Source organism: Benincasa hispida, chromosome 3, assembly GCF_027475165.1.
Source record: "Benincasa hispida cultivar pf3 chromosome 3, pf3_genome.v1.1, whole genome shotgun sequence".
In the NCBI taxonomy this organism is placed as follows: Eukaryota; Viridiplantae; Streptophyta; class Magnoliopsida; order Cucurbitales; family Cucurbitaceae; genus Benincasa; species Benincasa hispida.
The window spans coordinates 5,929,434-5,945,769 of NC_143480.1; the positions used below are offsets into that span (position 1 = coordinate 5,929,434).

The 16,336-nt window shown below is 38.5% G+C and overlaps 2 protein-coding genes and 1 pseudogene across 2 annotated transcripts; 2 read left to right on the plus strand and 1 right to left on the minus strand.

The window, feature by feature from the left end:
- Positions 1–2,656: 2,656 nt before the first annotated feature.
- On the plus strand, positions 2,657–5,824 carry LOC150036982 (uncharacterized; annotated as a pseudogene).
- Positions 5,825–9,949: 4,125 nt separating this feature from the next.
- On the plus strand, positions 9,950–15,790 carry FLS2 (Leucine-rich receptor-like protein kinase family protein). Its single transcript, XM_039026120.2, has 2 exons — positions 9,950–13,918; positions 14,163–15,790. Exons 1-2 carry the CDS (start codon positions 10,783–10,785, stop codon positions 14,498–14,500), a joined length of 3,474 nt encoding a protein of 1,157 aa, XP_038882048.1. The 5' UTR covers positions 9,950–10,782; the 3' UTR covers positions 14,501–15,790.
- LOC120073341 (chlorophyll a-b binding protein of LHCII type I, chloroplastic) lies at positions 14,780–15,790 on the minus strand. Its single transcript, XM_039026125.2, has one exon. It carries the CDS (start codon positions 15,729–15,731, stop codon positions 14,934–14,936), a length of 798 nt encoding a protein of 265 aa, XP_038882053.1. The 5' UTR covers positions 15,732–15,790; the 3' UTR covers positions 14,780–14,933.
- Positions 15,791–16,336: the final 546 nt, after the last annotated feature.

Genomic DNA, 16,336 nt, shown 5'->3' on the forward strand with positions numbered 1-16,336 from the left:
TCGGATGAGATTAAATTGGTCCAATTTGATATTACTATTTGGGCTTAAAGTCCAAACTACAAAAAAAGTTGAATTGGATCCAAATTCCAGATCAGGCCAAAACCAAATAATTGGGCCCAAGGGTCAGGCCCATGGACCAACCAAGCCCACGAAGCCCACCTGAGAACTCTATAAATAGAAAAGTTCTCTTCATTTGTAAGGGCAACATTTTCTACACTCAGAAGACCCAGAGAGAATTCACTAACAAGCAGAGGACTCCTGAAGCTGCACTCCTATAAGGCAGAAGACCTTTGAAGACATAAATACTCTTCCAAGACTTCTACTCCAAGCTTCCAAGACTTCTGAAGCTGTACTCCTTTTAGGCAGAAAACTTTTGAAGACACAAATACTCTCCCAAGACTTCTACTTCAAGCGTCCAAGACTCCTGAAGCTGCACTCCTATAAGGCAGAAAACCATTGAAGACACAAATACTCTTCCAAGACTTCTACTTCAAGCTTCCAAGACTCCTGAAGCTGCACTCCTATAAGGCAGAAAACCTTTGAAGACACAAATACTCTTCCAAGACTTCTACTTCAAGCTTCCAAGACTCCTGAAGCTGCACTCCTATAAGGCAGAAGACCTTTGAAGACACAAATACTCTTCCAAGACTTCTACTTCAAGCTTCCAAGACTCCTGAAGTTGCACTCCTATAAGGCAGAAAACCTTTGAAGACACAAATACTCTTCCAAGACTTCTACTTCAAGCTTCCAAGACTCCTGAAGTTGCACCCTTATAAGGCAGAAGACCTTTGAAGACACAAATACTCTTCTAAGACTTCTACTTCTAGCTTCCAAGACTTCTACTTCAAGGACATTCGGTGTTTTCATTCTCAAAGTCAAGCATATTCACCCAATTGAGAGAGAATCAGAGGATCAAATATTAGAGATCGAACCACATCGCATCAAATCAACTCCAACATTAACACCAACTCAAGTTCAACTCCACGAAACATGTTTTTCCAGAAACCTCGTGCAAACAGGACTAATCGCAAATTGTCACGTTATTTACTAAACTAATGACAAAATTCCAAATAATTGAATTTGAGACTAATTAGAAGTTGACAGTGTCCCAAATTGAAGTTGAAGATATAAATTAGTGAATTCAAATGATGCCATGTGTTTTCATCTTGACCATTGGATTTTTTTATATTATAATTTGGGCTAAATTTCAGTTGAGTCCAAAAATGGGTTTAATTTGACCCACATGCCAAAATAGGCCCAAATCCAACTACTTAGGCTCAAGGGCCAGGTCCATAGACTAACCAAGCCCAAGTCTACAAAGCTCACCTAAGAACTCTATAAATAGAGGAGTTCTTTTCATTTGTGGGGGTCAACAATTCTACATTCCAGAAAGCTAGAGAGAATTCTCCCAACAATCAGAAGACTCCTAAACTCCTATATTCCTGAAGTTGACACTCCTTAAGGACACAAGTCTCCTGAAGATACAAAGACTCTTCCAACTGAGTGAGAATCAGATGATCAAGTACTAGAGATCCAATCACATCATATTGCATCAACATTAACATCTACATCAACTTAAGTTCAACTCCACGAAATACGTTTCTCTGGAAGCTTCGTGCGAACACTGATCCTCCAAGAAGATCATAATGTCTAAAGGCCAATCATCTTCATCCAAGAAAATCAACAAACCCCAATGGCCGATCATCCAATAAAATCATCAAGCCAAAAGGCCGATCATCCAATAAGATCAATCAACCCAAAAGTCGATCGTTCAAAGAGATCAATAAGCCTAAAAGTCGATCGTTCAAAGAGATCAATAAGCCCAAAGGTCGATCATTCAAAAAGATCAACAAGCCCAAAGGTTGGTCATCCAAGAAGATAAACCAACTTAAAGGTTAAAGTTTATTTTAAACGCAGCAAAGAATTATATATTAGAGACTGTACTTGCTATACTGAAAACAATACAAATACAAACGTTCAAATTCTACGAAGCAAGTTTCTCTGGAAACCTCGTGTGAACAAAGTTAACGAAATTCTCAACGAACAATTATAATTAGAATATTGGTTTGAAACAAATATGAATTCAAAGTCCAAAAACTAAAAATGAAACCGCTAGCTAATAAAACCTAATTATTATTATATTGGACATAAAATTATTACTTTTATTAAAGTTGATAAAAATATACATGATAAAAAAAGAACTAAAACATAATATTAAAGTGTTAAAAAATGTAAATAAGAGACTAAATTATTTTTATTTTTATAAAATAATAGGAACAGTTAAAAGTTATCTCCTTCGGACTCAAAAGGAAAAAAAAAATTATTTTTCCTTCTAATTAAACAGGAAAATTGCATATGTGCAAACCCATTTTAAAGATAAAAAATAGCAAATTATCCAGATTTTGAAAAAAAAATCAAAGTACTCTTTCTTGATGTCATGATCTTGTGAATTTACAATATTGTCCTTGCTTTCTTGATTTTTTTTTTCTTTTTCTTTCTTCTCCAGCTCCTCTCTTTTTTCTTTTCTTTTTTCTTTTTTCCTTTTTCCTTTTTCCTTTTCATTTCTCCCTCTCTGGCGTCGTCTCTTCTTATCCGATTACTTTCCTTTGTGCATTTCTTTCTTCTCTAGCATGGCGAGTTCACACGAGCAGCTCCGATGCGACCAACTCCGTTGAACAACAACAAGAGCGAGAGAGAGAATAGTGATTTTGTGGGTGAGGAAAGGAAGAGTGATACTGATGAGAGCAAGACCGGTGAGAACCGACGGATAAGATGGGGTAGAAAACGATCCATTGTTCCATGGATGTTCCCAAATGGATCATCAATGAGAAGGAGAGCGAGTGCAAGTGATTTCAATGCATGCACTGAGTATATTTTGGTAATTTCACCTTAATTTGACGTCAAACGGTCATTCGACATTTTTTTTCAAAAACTGGATCATTTGATATTTTCAATCTAATTTTTAGGTCATCCATACAAATTTTCCTAATTAAACACACACACATAGAAAACGTGGAGCCCTCCCATAATGGCAGGAATTTTGTACGGATGGGTCAAATTTTGAGGCCCATTCAAAATTTGGCCCATCATTAAAAAACACTCGAATTTTGGCCTTCTGTCAACGTCAGCCACGTGTAAAATGTCTGTTTAGTCCGCAAAACGTTCGAAGATGTGTGTGCATCCATCGCTCGTTCATCTCGTTCCACACTCATTCCTCTCGTTCTTTATCATAATGAAATCGAACGTTGTAAATTTAAAAATTCAAACTTCCTCATTTCTCTTACTTCATCTTCTTTCATCTCCCTCAGTACGATACTTTTATCTCTCTTAGTACAGTTGAAATCGAACACCACAACTTGCATGTGATTTTATTTCTGTAACGTCAAACGCCAAGAAATTTTGTACCGTCTTCTTACACTGGTGAACTATCTTATTTGCTCATTTCTACACCTCCAAAAGTTTAGGTAACACTAGTATAAATTGTGGTTTATGTTTTTCATTTCTTGCATGTGATTCCATTTATGTATAAAGTTAAGGAGAAAAGAATGAGAGAAAGAACAAGATGAAGAACGAGAGAAACACTGGTACAAATTGTGGTTTACATTTTCTATTTCTTGCATGTGATTCCATTTCTATATCAAATTAAGGAGAGAAAGAACGAGATGAAGAACAAGATGAAGAACGAAATGAAGAAACAAGAAGAACGAGAGGAAGGAGTGAGATCTTGAAATGAGAGTTTTCCAAAATGCTCGAAAATGTGATTTTGTTCCTTTTTTTTCTCTAATTCTTTTTTTTTTTTCCTTTTAGCTGCAGTTGTAATGGCTAATCTGAAGATTGCTATAAAGGATCGTTTTCCTAGACAAGCTACAAGCCTTTCATCTCACATTGGGATCGCAAATAAGATAATCAAAGGGAAACTTATAGAGAGTCAGCTTCAAATGTTTTGGAGGATCATGTTTGGAAATTTTGTGGATATGGACATAGTCTTCAATTGCCCGCTAGTCCATCATATATTATTGAGGGAGGTGGAAAGTAGTAGGCCTGATTCCATGACCTTTGACTTAGATGGGACGATTGTTGAATTTTCGAAGGAGGATTTCCTATTGGTGATGGGATTGTAGTGGTCACCTACTAAACTGGTTCGTAATATTGAAGTGACAGAATCTCTACGATTGAAGTATTTCAAGAATTTAATGTCGATGAAAGTGCATCCCACCAAGTTTGAAGAATTTTATAAGGCGTTAAAGTTCGAAAATGACTTGGATGTAATGAAAGTTACACTTGTATATTATTATGAGTTGGGGTTGATAGGAAAAGACAAGACAAAAAGTAGCATTCATAAATCGTTGCTGGATGATTTGAAGGACCTTGAATAATTCAACAGCTTAAATTGGGGACATAATTTATGGGAGTGAACCTTCATTGGTCTGAAGAAAGCGTTAAAGGACAAGGTCACCTCGTACAAGGAGAAGGTGAAAAAAAATCAAAGTTACGTGCTGAAGTACAATCTACCCAGATTTCCTCACGCATTTCAGGTATCAATTCTTACATTTTCTTTACCATAAATAGTAATGAATTGTCATTACTTTCTTATAAACTATAATGGTTTTATAGGTTTGGACATATGAGATTATATCCACCATTACTAAGAGAGTTACATTTCGACTTAACGATAATATTGTGCCTCGATTTCTAAGGTGGTCATGCTCTCATTCATTGTCCAACAAGCTATTGCAGAAGATGTCTTAATTCCTCTTTAGTGAGTAATAAGCACCACCTCACATTGTTTTAGTATTTAAATGTTATTTAACATTGTTTATAATATGTTTGTCACGTAGTTGGTGATCCGACTGTCAACGATGTCCAATGCAGAGAGGTAATTTAGGGACACTCGAGTTGACGAACGCCCAGTGTATTTGGAGCTTCAGAAGGAGGATCCGATGTTGCCAGTGTCAAAGAGCTCAGAAGAAAAACGTGCAAACATTGACCAGGAGGAGGTATTTGGTAAACATGAACCTCATGAGGGAGACCATATGTCTTTCCGATTTGAGCATGAGTCTTGCCACAAAGAGGAATTTGAGATCTGTTAGTCAGATCGTCGTGTACCAGAACCCAATGTCAACTCAAACAGGATGAGCATTTAGAGTAGAGACTACCTACAAATCTTAGACAAACGGGTCTTGAGAGTGGAGACTACATTGAGGGAGGTGAAGTTTGATTTGGGGGAGGTGAAGGTACAACTGCGGGCAATCACTGAGATATTGCAAACATTATGTCGAGTATGTATATTTCATGATTTGTAGATGAATAGGTGTGTTTCGTGCGTTATGTACTAATGATATGGTGTAATTGTGTAGAATAATGCAAAAGATTATCATGTGGCCATGATGATGAGGACGAGCAACATGACCATGATGGTGAGGACGAGCTAGGTGACCATGATGGTGTGGATGAAGAACATCTCAAGAGGAATCCTATCGACTTTATCTCTGATCCTAACCTCTCGGGCACCACTCCGATCAACCCTATCTCTGATCCCACTCTCTTGAGCACCACTTCTATCGACCTTATCTTTGATCCCAGGCTCTCTAGCACCACTATCATTGTGCCTATAACCACCACTGCCATCGAGTCACCTATGCCATATCCATCCTCTACGGATGATGATATCCATCTACGCCTGATCCCGCCTCTCAAAAAAAAGTTGAAGATCAAGATGGAGAAAAAACTCGAGAAGGTCATTGAGGCTCTAAGACGTACGAGTAGGAAGACGAAAGAGGTTAAGCTTATACCCCTTCGATTGAAATGGAACGATCGAAGTTGAAGAGGAAGTACTACAATCCAGGTGCTTGTCCTCCTAATATGGTTGATAGGGTTAGATACAATCCAACCCATACAATCCTAAAGGAAATGTTTAACGCCTTCCTATAATGGCTGACAAGCGATGATGTGGAGCCTCACGTACCTAGCACGAGGGCTTTGTTTAGGATGGGCAGAAGCACAAGAGATCTGTTTCGTGAGTTGATGAAGGATAATGAATGTATCAAATGTGATGTATGGACTAATTTTGTTGTACAAGTTTTATATCTACATGTACTATGTTTCGGTTAATAACATGTTGGACTTTCATTTGTAGGTGCTTGAAAGCATATTCATGTTTTATTAGGAGAAAGTTACTTGCTCAGCCCACGATATGCGTCCATAAGTTCACAACATTCTCACCGGGAATATTGGTATGTATATGCGTTTTTAATTAATTCATTCATTCATTCATTTTGTATACTTAATTCATTAACAATTAATATATTTTTTTCCAACAATGCCATTTGAACTTCTTCACACCCGAAAGCTTGTTCAGAGCCATATACGATAGGACCAAGGAAGAAGTCACAGTTGTATGGGTGAAAGAAGATAGTATAACTAACCTTGTGCTTGGTTTGGAGCCAAATCATCAACCAGAATAGGTTGACGTAGACTACATGTATAGTGCAATCAACCTACGTGAACATTGGATCCTAATCGTGATTGACATGAATAGAGGACGGATATTGTTATACGAATCCATGCCATCGTACATCTCGATGAATGATATTGTACTAATGCTGACGCCTTTGACACATACATTGTCGTCATTAGCTCACTTTTGCATGCTTTATCAGAAGAAACTAGACTTACATCATGACCCATGGCAAGTTTATTGTACAGAAATAGGAGATATACAAGGTCACAATACATTAGATTGTGGTATCTTCTATTTTAAAATTTTTTGAGCATATGGTTATTGGATCTCCAACGAAAGGGGTGTTAGTTCAAGAGAAGATGGCGGACTTTAGATTCCAGTATGCTTGTGAGCTATGGGCTGATACATTCATTTACTAGATTGTACTTTTCAAGTTGTATACTTATTTGTGCAAATTGTGAATGTAAAAAATAGTACAAATTGTGAATGTAAAAAACAGTACAACTTATAAATGTAAAAATTAGTACACCTTGTGAATGTTAACAAACTTGGCCATCTATATTTACGAGTGGCTCATTACAAGTATGTCTATTGTGGCCGATACCACTACATCGTTTGCATTTTCTCGAGGGCCGATGTTCTCCAGTGGACGAGATCCTCTGTACCTGCCTTCGTCCTACTCGAACAACCCTTTTCGGTGGAAGGATATTAACGTCAGCATACTCCAACGGTTTCTTCCATTCAGTCACATGGCCAAGTGGAGATATTGATTCTACGTATGCAAGGACAAGTGACTCCACAAAATAAAACCTGCTACATAGAGTGAATAGGTTGACATTCCATTCTCTAGCTGCAGCAATAGCATGTGAACACGAAATCTCCAAACTCTGAAACTGTCTATAACTACACTCAAGTGTGTTAAGGCTGAAAATACCATCTAACCTACCATCTTTCCCATAAAACATGTAACAATCGATTGGGTGACTTAGTATCGCCTGACTTTCTCACACTCAAATAATATAATTTCCTCCTCATATTTTGAATGTGTTGATGTGCTAGCTAACCAAATATTTTATTGCTCATAGAACCATTGTTGTATCAAACAACTTATGTATTCCAGTAGTGTTGTTATTGGCAGTTTCCTCACTTCTTTTGTTATCGAATTGAAACACTCGGCACTATTGTTCGTCATGTTATCATATCGATTCACATATTGATAATATCATGCTCACCGCTCGACATCCACATCCTCTAAATATCTTCCAAGGCTACCATTCTTGAACTTCAATATTTGGTCCCAATATCTTTTGAAAGCGGACTCCCGATACGTTCTTGCTGCACCATCAAACAATTTGCCCACTACCTCATCCTTGAAGTTTTTACTGATATTCCACTTTAAGTGGAATGTACAAAGTCTGTGAAATGTTGTTGGGAATACAACATCAACCTGCACTGGTGATATTCTAGTGTCGATCTAAAACAAATACAAGATTAGCGCATTCTCCAATTGCAGCTTTCAAATTCGTCATAAACCACTTCCATGATCGGCCAATCTCATTGTTGATGATAGCATATGCCAAAGGGTACACTTGATTATTACCATCCATTCCAACGCCAACCAACATTGTACCTTTGTACTTACCCTTCAAATGAGTGCTATCATCAACGATCACCGGACGACAACTTTTAAACCCTCTTAAGCAAGGACCTAGTGCCATGAACACATATTTGAAGTATTGAGATTTTTTAAGTTCAATCTAAAAAATGGTGCCCGAATTTTCAATCTTTAAAGCTTCACCATAAGCATGAAACATGGCGTAAGATTCCTCAGGGGTACCCCTGGAAAGAGCGAAAGCAGTTTCTCTTGCACGTCATGCCTTGTCGTAACTTATGTTCACACCATATTCCAGCCGCATATCCTCAACTATATGTTGTGGGGTTTCAGCACAACCAACGCCGAACTTATCTTTGATTAATGGGCCAATTACAAACGCGCTAGCTTGCCTGTGGTCATGATTAAGAACTTGAAGCGAGCATGTGTGAGCAGCTATATATTTGTTAATCTTGAAAATGTCACAACCATCCATTCTAACTGCATTACTCCCTACTTACATGTCTCGTGGAATGTGGATACATCAGACACTATATAGTTTTTTGTTTCAAACCCGCAACTCGAAATTATTCTTTATGGCCAACATTGACAACCTCATTTTCACATGGTTCTTGCAAAAGAAAATTTGGCCTTCATCAATATCCAATCCATATGAGATTGCAGTTGCATGATCAGGTCTCCATTTCTTACAATACTCGTTGATGGTCGAACTGCAGGAGGACAACTCTCTTATACTGTCGCAGTCCTCCGATGCACATTACCAATAAAATGACCAAAGTCATTATGAAGAATCCGGGTCGAAGTAAGGACAGAACCACCCCTTTCAGTGGCTAGAGTCTCATTCACAAGGTTCTCATTCAAAATGTTCTCATTCATAACATTCTCATTACGACCCCATTTCTGGCCATGAGTATACAAATCTCATGGATTCATGTTGTCATCTCCCATGGACACCACCCATGGAAAATATTTGGTTCGTTATTTATATCACCTGCATGCATTGGTTCGCATTCTGCCTCTATGTCATCAAATTCTGGCACTTGATGGATTTTCTCAATACTTATGAATATCGTTGGTCTGCTATGATCCAACTCCAAAAGCATAAATTTAACATTGTGGTCGTTCATAAAAAATACAGAATGACATTCACAATCCAATTTATATTTCACCCTCATTATCAAGTTGAACTCTAAAAAATTAATTTCCATAAGGTCAAACAATCGATCTTTCAATTCACTATACTTCAATGTCATTAGCACTAGGATACCCTTCAAACATCCTCCATTATAGCATTGTTCCTTCTCATCCCATGACCCTCCATATCAAACAAACAGCTCCTTCTCGTCCATCATTCAATACACAAACGAGTAAATTTTAAAAAAAAATCTGTAAAACTTGTTTCTTTCTCTTGTTTCTTCCTCTCGTTTCTTTGGCCCTCGTTCATTTTTCTCCTTTAATAGATTGTACATGGTATTTCCTTCCTCACGTTGGACTAACCTCTCTCTCATTTCTTCCTCTCACCTATCTATAGTAGCATAATACCAACTCTCAAACAAACTATTCCTATCACAACTCATACGATTTAAGTAAATGAGAAACAACGCAGTGCATGTTTATATTTACTTGGAGTGTGAAATTTCTTATATGTGTTGATTCAACAACGATTAAAACGTTACAAATTCGTATTTTTTGAGAAAACTTTGCAGCTAAATGTTATGAGTTTTTTTTAAGAGAAAACGTTTTATGAGAACGGAGATACTCCATTTGGTCAAAATGTTTTGTTATCTTAGTGGGACTTAGCGTGCACAACACTTTTTATTAAATTGATTGGAAAGAATTGTGGGTTTTTCGAAGTATTCGGAAATTCGTACAACAACTATTAATTACATGCAAATTGGCAGGAAGTTAATTACAAGAACGAGAGGAATGAATGTGAAACGAGATGAACGAGCGAGAAAATGGGAGGCGCATACGTCTTCAAATGTTTTGAAGACTAAACGGATATTTTACACGCTACTTACGACGTCAGAAAATCAAATTCGAGTATCGTTTAAAGATGAAATTTGGAGTGGGCCTACCAAATTTGGGGTGGACCTCAAAATTTGACCCATCACTACGAAATTTCCCATGACGTTGAAAATTATCGTTTTTGCTTTTCATTTCTGCAAAGATGTTACTCCAATTTGCAGCCACTGTCGCAATCATCGTCGTGGAAAATCAATCATCAATTTCTTCAGTTCCCTACTGCAACTGCAAGGCGACCAACTCTTCAATGAAGTCGTCAGGTCAAAACCCAGCAGTTCCCAAATTTGGCCGCTTCTTCCAATTTGCTTTCACTCTCCATTCTCATACGTTGATTCACTGAAAACCGCGGTTCACATACAGCCAATTGACGTGCCTACTTGCAGCGTGCTAAGAATGACCGAACTCTCGATGATTTGGATTTACGTACGTTGCTTTCATAGTAGCAATGTCAAGTCAGCTTGGTTTTTTCTATGTTAGTTCGATAATCATCAACTTTCTCTATTTCAATGCTTTGAAAGTTCATATTCTATTTCTCTTGTATCTCTGTGGTCATTGATTGATTCTGCTGAGCTATACTTGTGACCTTTGTGATACTCCACGAGTCAGATTTTTGTTTCGTCATGGTATATAAATTCAAGTCTGTATAGAGAGAGCGAGAGGAATAGTACTTCAGGAAACAGTAACAATGGCTTCTAGCGTCAGTTTAGCCATTTTCATGATAGCTAGTTTTGTTCTAGTTAGGATTCTATTTGCCCAACACCAATCCGCCGTGGTCCAAGTTGAATTGGAAGCCTTAAAGGATTTCAAGCGTTCCATCCATTTCGACCCATTGGGAGCACTTGCAGATTGGACCGACCTTAACCACCACTGCAATTGGTCTGGCATTATCTGTGACTCTAATTCCAAAAGGGTCATTTCGATTACTTTGATTGATCAGCAGCTTGAAGGCGAGATTTCTCCGTTTATTGGGAACCTCTCAGCTCTCCAGGTTCTCGATTTAACTCAGAATTCGTTTACCGGGCACATTCCAGGTGAATTGGGTTCGTGTTCCAACCTTTCTCAGCTCATTCTTTACAGAAACTTTCTTTCAGGTCACGTTCCACCCCAGTTGGGAAACCTTGGGTTCCTGCAATATGTTGATTTGGGAAATAACTTCTTAAAGGGAAGCATTCCCGATAGCATTTGCAACTGCACAAACTTGTTAGCATTTGGTGTGGTATTTAATAATCTCACGGGCAGAATCCCATCAAACATAGGAAGCTTAGTCAATCTTCAAATTCTGGTTGCATACGTCAACAAGCTAGAAGGTTCCATTCCAGTCTCTATTGGCAAACTAGATGCACTGCAAAGTCTAGATCTTAGCCAGAACAACTTGTCTGGGAATATACCAGTGGAGATTGGGAATTTGTTGAATTTGGAGTATCTCCTATTGTTTGAGAATGCTTTGGTTGGGAAGATTCCTGAGGAGATAGGTAAATGTGAGAAGCTTCTTTCTTTGGAACTATACAACAATAAGTTCAGTGGTCCAATTCCTTCACAATTAGGCTCTCTGATTCGCTTACAAACCTTGCGTCTGTATACAAATAGATTAAACTCCACTATACCACAATCTCTCTTACATTTGAAAGGTTTAACCCATTTGCTTCTCTCAGAGAATAAGTTAAGTGGAACGATATCTTCTGGTATTGGATCTTTGAGATCATTGCAGGTTTTGACTCTTCACTCGAATAGATTTTTCGGGGTGATTCCGGCATCTTTGACAAACTTGTCAAACCTAACACATTTGTCTCTGAGCTTCAATTCATTCACAGGCGAGATTCCATCCAATTTAGGTTTGCTTCATAATCTGAAGAGATTGACATTGAGCAGCAATCTCCTAGCGGGTTCAATTCCATCTAGTATTACCAATTGCACCCAGCTTTCTATAATTGATCTTTCATTCAATAGGCTGACAGGGAAAATACCTTTAGGATACGGGAATTTGCAGAATCTTACTTCCCTCTTCCTTGGATCAAATAGGATTTTTGGTGAAATCCCAGATGACTTATTTAATTGTTCATCTCTTGAGATCGTAGATCTGGCTCTGAACAATTTCACTGGATTGTTAAAATCCAGTATTGGCAAGCTTTCCAATATTCAAGTTTTCAGAGCCGCATCAAATTCATTTTCTGGGGAAATTCCAGGGGATATTGGCAACTTAAGCAGACTCAACACATTAGTACTTGCAGATAATAAATTTTCAGGTCAAATTCCTGGGGAGTTGTCAAAGCTTTCTCTTCTTCAAGCTCTTTCTTTGCATGACAATGCATTGGAAGGAAGGATTCCTGAAAAAATATTTGATTTGATTCGACTGGTTCATCTTCATTTGCAGAACAACAAGTTCATTGGTCCAATTCCAGATGCCATCTCAAGACTAGAGTTTCTTTCATATTTGGACCTTCATGGAAACATGCTTAATGGAACGGTTCCTAAAAGTATGAGGAATCTTCATCGACTTGTGATGTTAGATCTGTCCCACAACCATCTATCTGGATCAATTCCTGGGGTCTTAATCTCAGGTATGAAAGATATGCAGCTATACATGAACTTGTCATACAATTTCCTGGTAGGAGGTATTCCAGCGGAGCTTGGGTTGTTGCAAATGATACAATCCATTGACTTCTCAAACAACAATCTCTCCGGGATTATTCCAGCAACGATCGGAGGTTGTAGGAATTTGTTCTTTCTTGATCTGTCAAGAAATGATCTTTCCGGTATGCTTCCAGGTAAAGCTTTTACTGGAATGAATATGCTCACGAACTTGAACCTTTCAAGGAACAAAATAGCTGGTGAAATCCCAGAAGAATTGGCAAATCTGGACCACTTGTACTCTTTGGACCTTTCTCAGAACAAGTTCAATGGCAGAATCCCTCAAAAACTTTCATCTCTGAAGTATGTTAACCTTTCCTTTAATCAACTAGAAGGTCCTGTTCCGGACACTGGAATATTTCAAAAAATAAATGTTTCAAGCTTGATAGGAAATCCTGCTCTTTGTGGGTTCAAGTCCTTTGCTCCTTGTGGAAAGAAGTATTTGCGACATCTATCAAAAAAGACCTTACTGATTCTCATAACCCTTGGATCTTGTATTGTACTCTTAGCTATAGTTTTCTTAATTCTAGGCTTCAACCGATATGGTAAGCTTGAGAAATCTAAAAGTATTGAGAATCCTGAACCATCGTTGGAGTATAAATGTACCCTTAAGAGGTTTGATAAGAAGGATATGGAGATTGCAACAGAATACTTCAGCGATGAAAACATTCTAGGTTCCAGTACTTTAAGCACTGTCTACAGGGGTCAACTGGACGATGGACAGATTGTAGCTGTAAAAAGATTGAATTTGCAATATTTCTCTGCAGAATCATATGATTACTTCAGTAGAGAAATCAAGATTCTTTGTCAACTTAGACATAGGAATTTGGTGAAAGTACTCGGATATGCTTGGGAAAGCCAGAAGCTGAAGGCTATCGTTCTTGAATACATGGAAAATGGGAACTTGGATAGAATAATACATGAACCTGGAACAGATCAATTGAGTTGTTCATTGTCAATGAGGATCGATATTTGCGTTTCTGTTGCCAGTGGGGTGCAATACCTGCATTATGGATATGACTTTCCCATCATTCACTCTGACTTGAAACCTTCAAACATCCTTCTTGATGGAGACTGGGTAGCCCATGTGAGCGATTTTGGAACTGCTAGAGTGTTGGGGGTGCAAAGCCAAGACACAAGCAGTATTTCCTCTTCAGCAGCTTTTGAAGGCACTATCGGATATTTGGCTCCAGGTACTATTTTAAAGTCCATTTTTATACTATAAGGTTTACACTATTACTCCACATGCAAAAATATTACAATCAATCACATAACTGGCATTCTATATCTCATACATTCGGTATAAGCTATCTGAATTGAGAGAACTTGGTCGGTGTCTTCTCTTGATATTTGAAACCGTTGTGACTCAGCAATGACTTAAATGGAATAAAACTAATTTTTTTTGTAAAATATTTGTATCTGATCCCTTCTTATCAGAGTTTGCATACATGGGGAAAGTGACAACGAAAGTAGACGTGTTCAGTTTTGGTATAATACTGATGGAATTTCTGACAAAGAAAAGGCCAACTGCCACCATTGAAGCTCATGGACTCCCAATCAGCTTGCAGCAACTGGTAGAGAGAGCTCTAGCAAATGGAAAGGAAGAACTTAGTCAAGTTTTGGATCCTGTGCTGGTCTTGAATGATTCGAAGGAGCAAAGAAGGTTGGAAAAACTGCTCAAACTAGCACTAAGCTGTACCGACCAAAATCCTGAGAATAGACCTGACATGAATGAAGTTCTGTCTATCCTTTTAAAGTTGCAGAGAGATGAATAGTAGATTTAAATGTATAAATATTAGTACTGACAATTATACTGTCTTATATTGTTTTTTTCGTAAATGAGTAACGCCAAATTTTAGTTATAAACTTGTGACTTATGAGTTCAATGGATTCCTATGCTTAACAGTAGACTTAAATGATCATTATGCTCTAATAAGTTTTAAGTTAATTCATTTATAGTTATAGAACTGATTCCCAGAGTTTCAAGACTATATGCATTATTCATTTCCAGGAATGACAATTTAAATTGGTGTATGCGACTCCAGTGCTCATCCTTTCATTAAATAGATAATCTCTTTGTTATTACTGAAAAATCAAAATGAAGTCCATTCAAATCAAATACTCAATTGTTCAAACCCGAAATTTACACCACCATCAATGGTTCAACCAAACACAAATTCCTTTCTCGCTCTCTGAATCCTAAGACTCTCACTTTCCGGGAACAAAGTTTGTGGCATAGGCCCAAGCATTGTTGTTGACTGGGTCAGCAAGGTGGTCAGCCAAATTCTCCAATGGACCCTTTCCTGTAACAATTGCCTGAACGAAGAATCCAAACATGGAGAACATGGCCAACCTTCCATTCTTGAGCTCCTTAACTTTCAATTCAGCGAAGGCCTCTGGGTCATCAGCCAGACCCAATGGGTCGAAGCTTCCACCTGGGTAGATGGGGTCAGTCACCTCCCCGAGCGGGCCGCCGGCAATACGGTAGCCCTCGACGGCCCCCATCAACACAACTTGGGAAGCCCAGATGGCCAAAATGCTCTGTGCGTGGATCAAGCTGGGGTTGCCCAAGTAGTCGAGCCCTCCCTCGCTGAAGATCTGAGATCCAGCCTTGAACCACACAGCTTCACCAAACTTCACACCATTGCGGGACAGAAGCTCAGGGAAGACACAGCCCAAAGCTCCAAGCATGGCCCATCTGGAATGGATCACTTCCAGCTCACGGTTCTTGGCGAAGGTCTCGGGATCAGCTGAAAGTCCAGCAGTGTCCCAGCCGTAGTCACCGGGGAACTCTCCGGTGAGGTAGGACGGTGGCTCGCCAGAGAATGGGCCCAAGTACTTGACACGGTCGGGACCATACCATGGGCTGCCGGAGGAAACTGACTTGCTGGCAGTCTTCCTCATGCTGATTCTTCCATTGCCCTGAATTTCAGGGGCGTTGGGGGAGAGCTTCACAGCCTTGCCGGCCAGAGATGGGGAGGAGAGAGCCATTGTAGAGGCAGCCATTGGAATGATTCAGAAGGAATTCGAAATGGGTATGAAATGATGTGAAGAGGCTGCTGGATGAATTTGATGAAGAGGAATGATGAAGCCTAATATACATGGATTTGGGAGAAGGGTCCTTATCCAGGGAAATCAATATCAACTTTCTTATTGGTTGAAATAATTTCTATGGTTGATTTCCTTACTCCAGGTGGCTTCCTTTGAGCCACTTACCCCTAAAAATCTTAGGAAACTCCATGGGCTCCTCTTTCTTCCAATGAAATTTTGACACGTGTGTTGTTGATAGCTACCATATCCTTTATGAATTTCATGTACACTTGTCATATGCTGATTTGTGGAGAACTGTGAGCTTTCGATTTTTAATAATACGTTCCTGCTTATATATTATTCTTTTTTCTCTTTTTTTTTGTGTAAATAAAACAAATTTTTATGCTCTGATTCTAGTTCAGATTCATCTTCAGGATTATAAAGGTTTTATGACTGTCCTTGTTTTTATAAATTAAAGCCTATCATATGTCTCTCCTGTATAAGTTTATTCATGGATGTGTTAGCTAGAACACTACGTCGTAACATTTTCTTTAATTACATGATAAGCTATATTTGCTAAA

Excerpts from the sequence above, each read along its gene's own strand:
- FLS2 (XM_039026120.2), top strand. The coding sequence starts at position 10,783 with ATGGCTTCTAGCGTCAGTTTAGCCATTTTCATGATAGCTAGTTTTGTT. Across the intron at positions 13,919-14,162 it reads TATCGGATATTTGGCTCCAG|AGTTTGCATACATGGGGAAA; the intron begins GTACTATTTTAA and ends CCTTCTTATCAG.
- LOC120073341 (XM_039026125.2), bottom strand. The coding sequence starts at position 15,731 with ATGGCTGCCTCTACAATGGCTCTCTCCTCCCCATCTCTGGCCGGCAAG.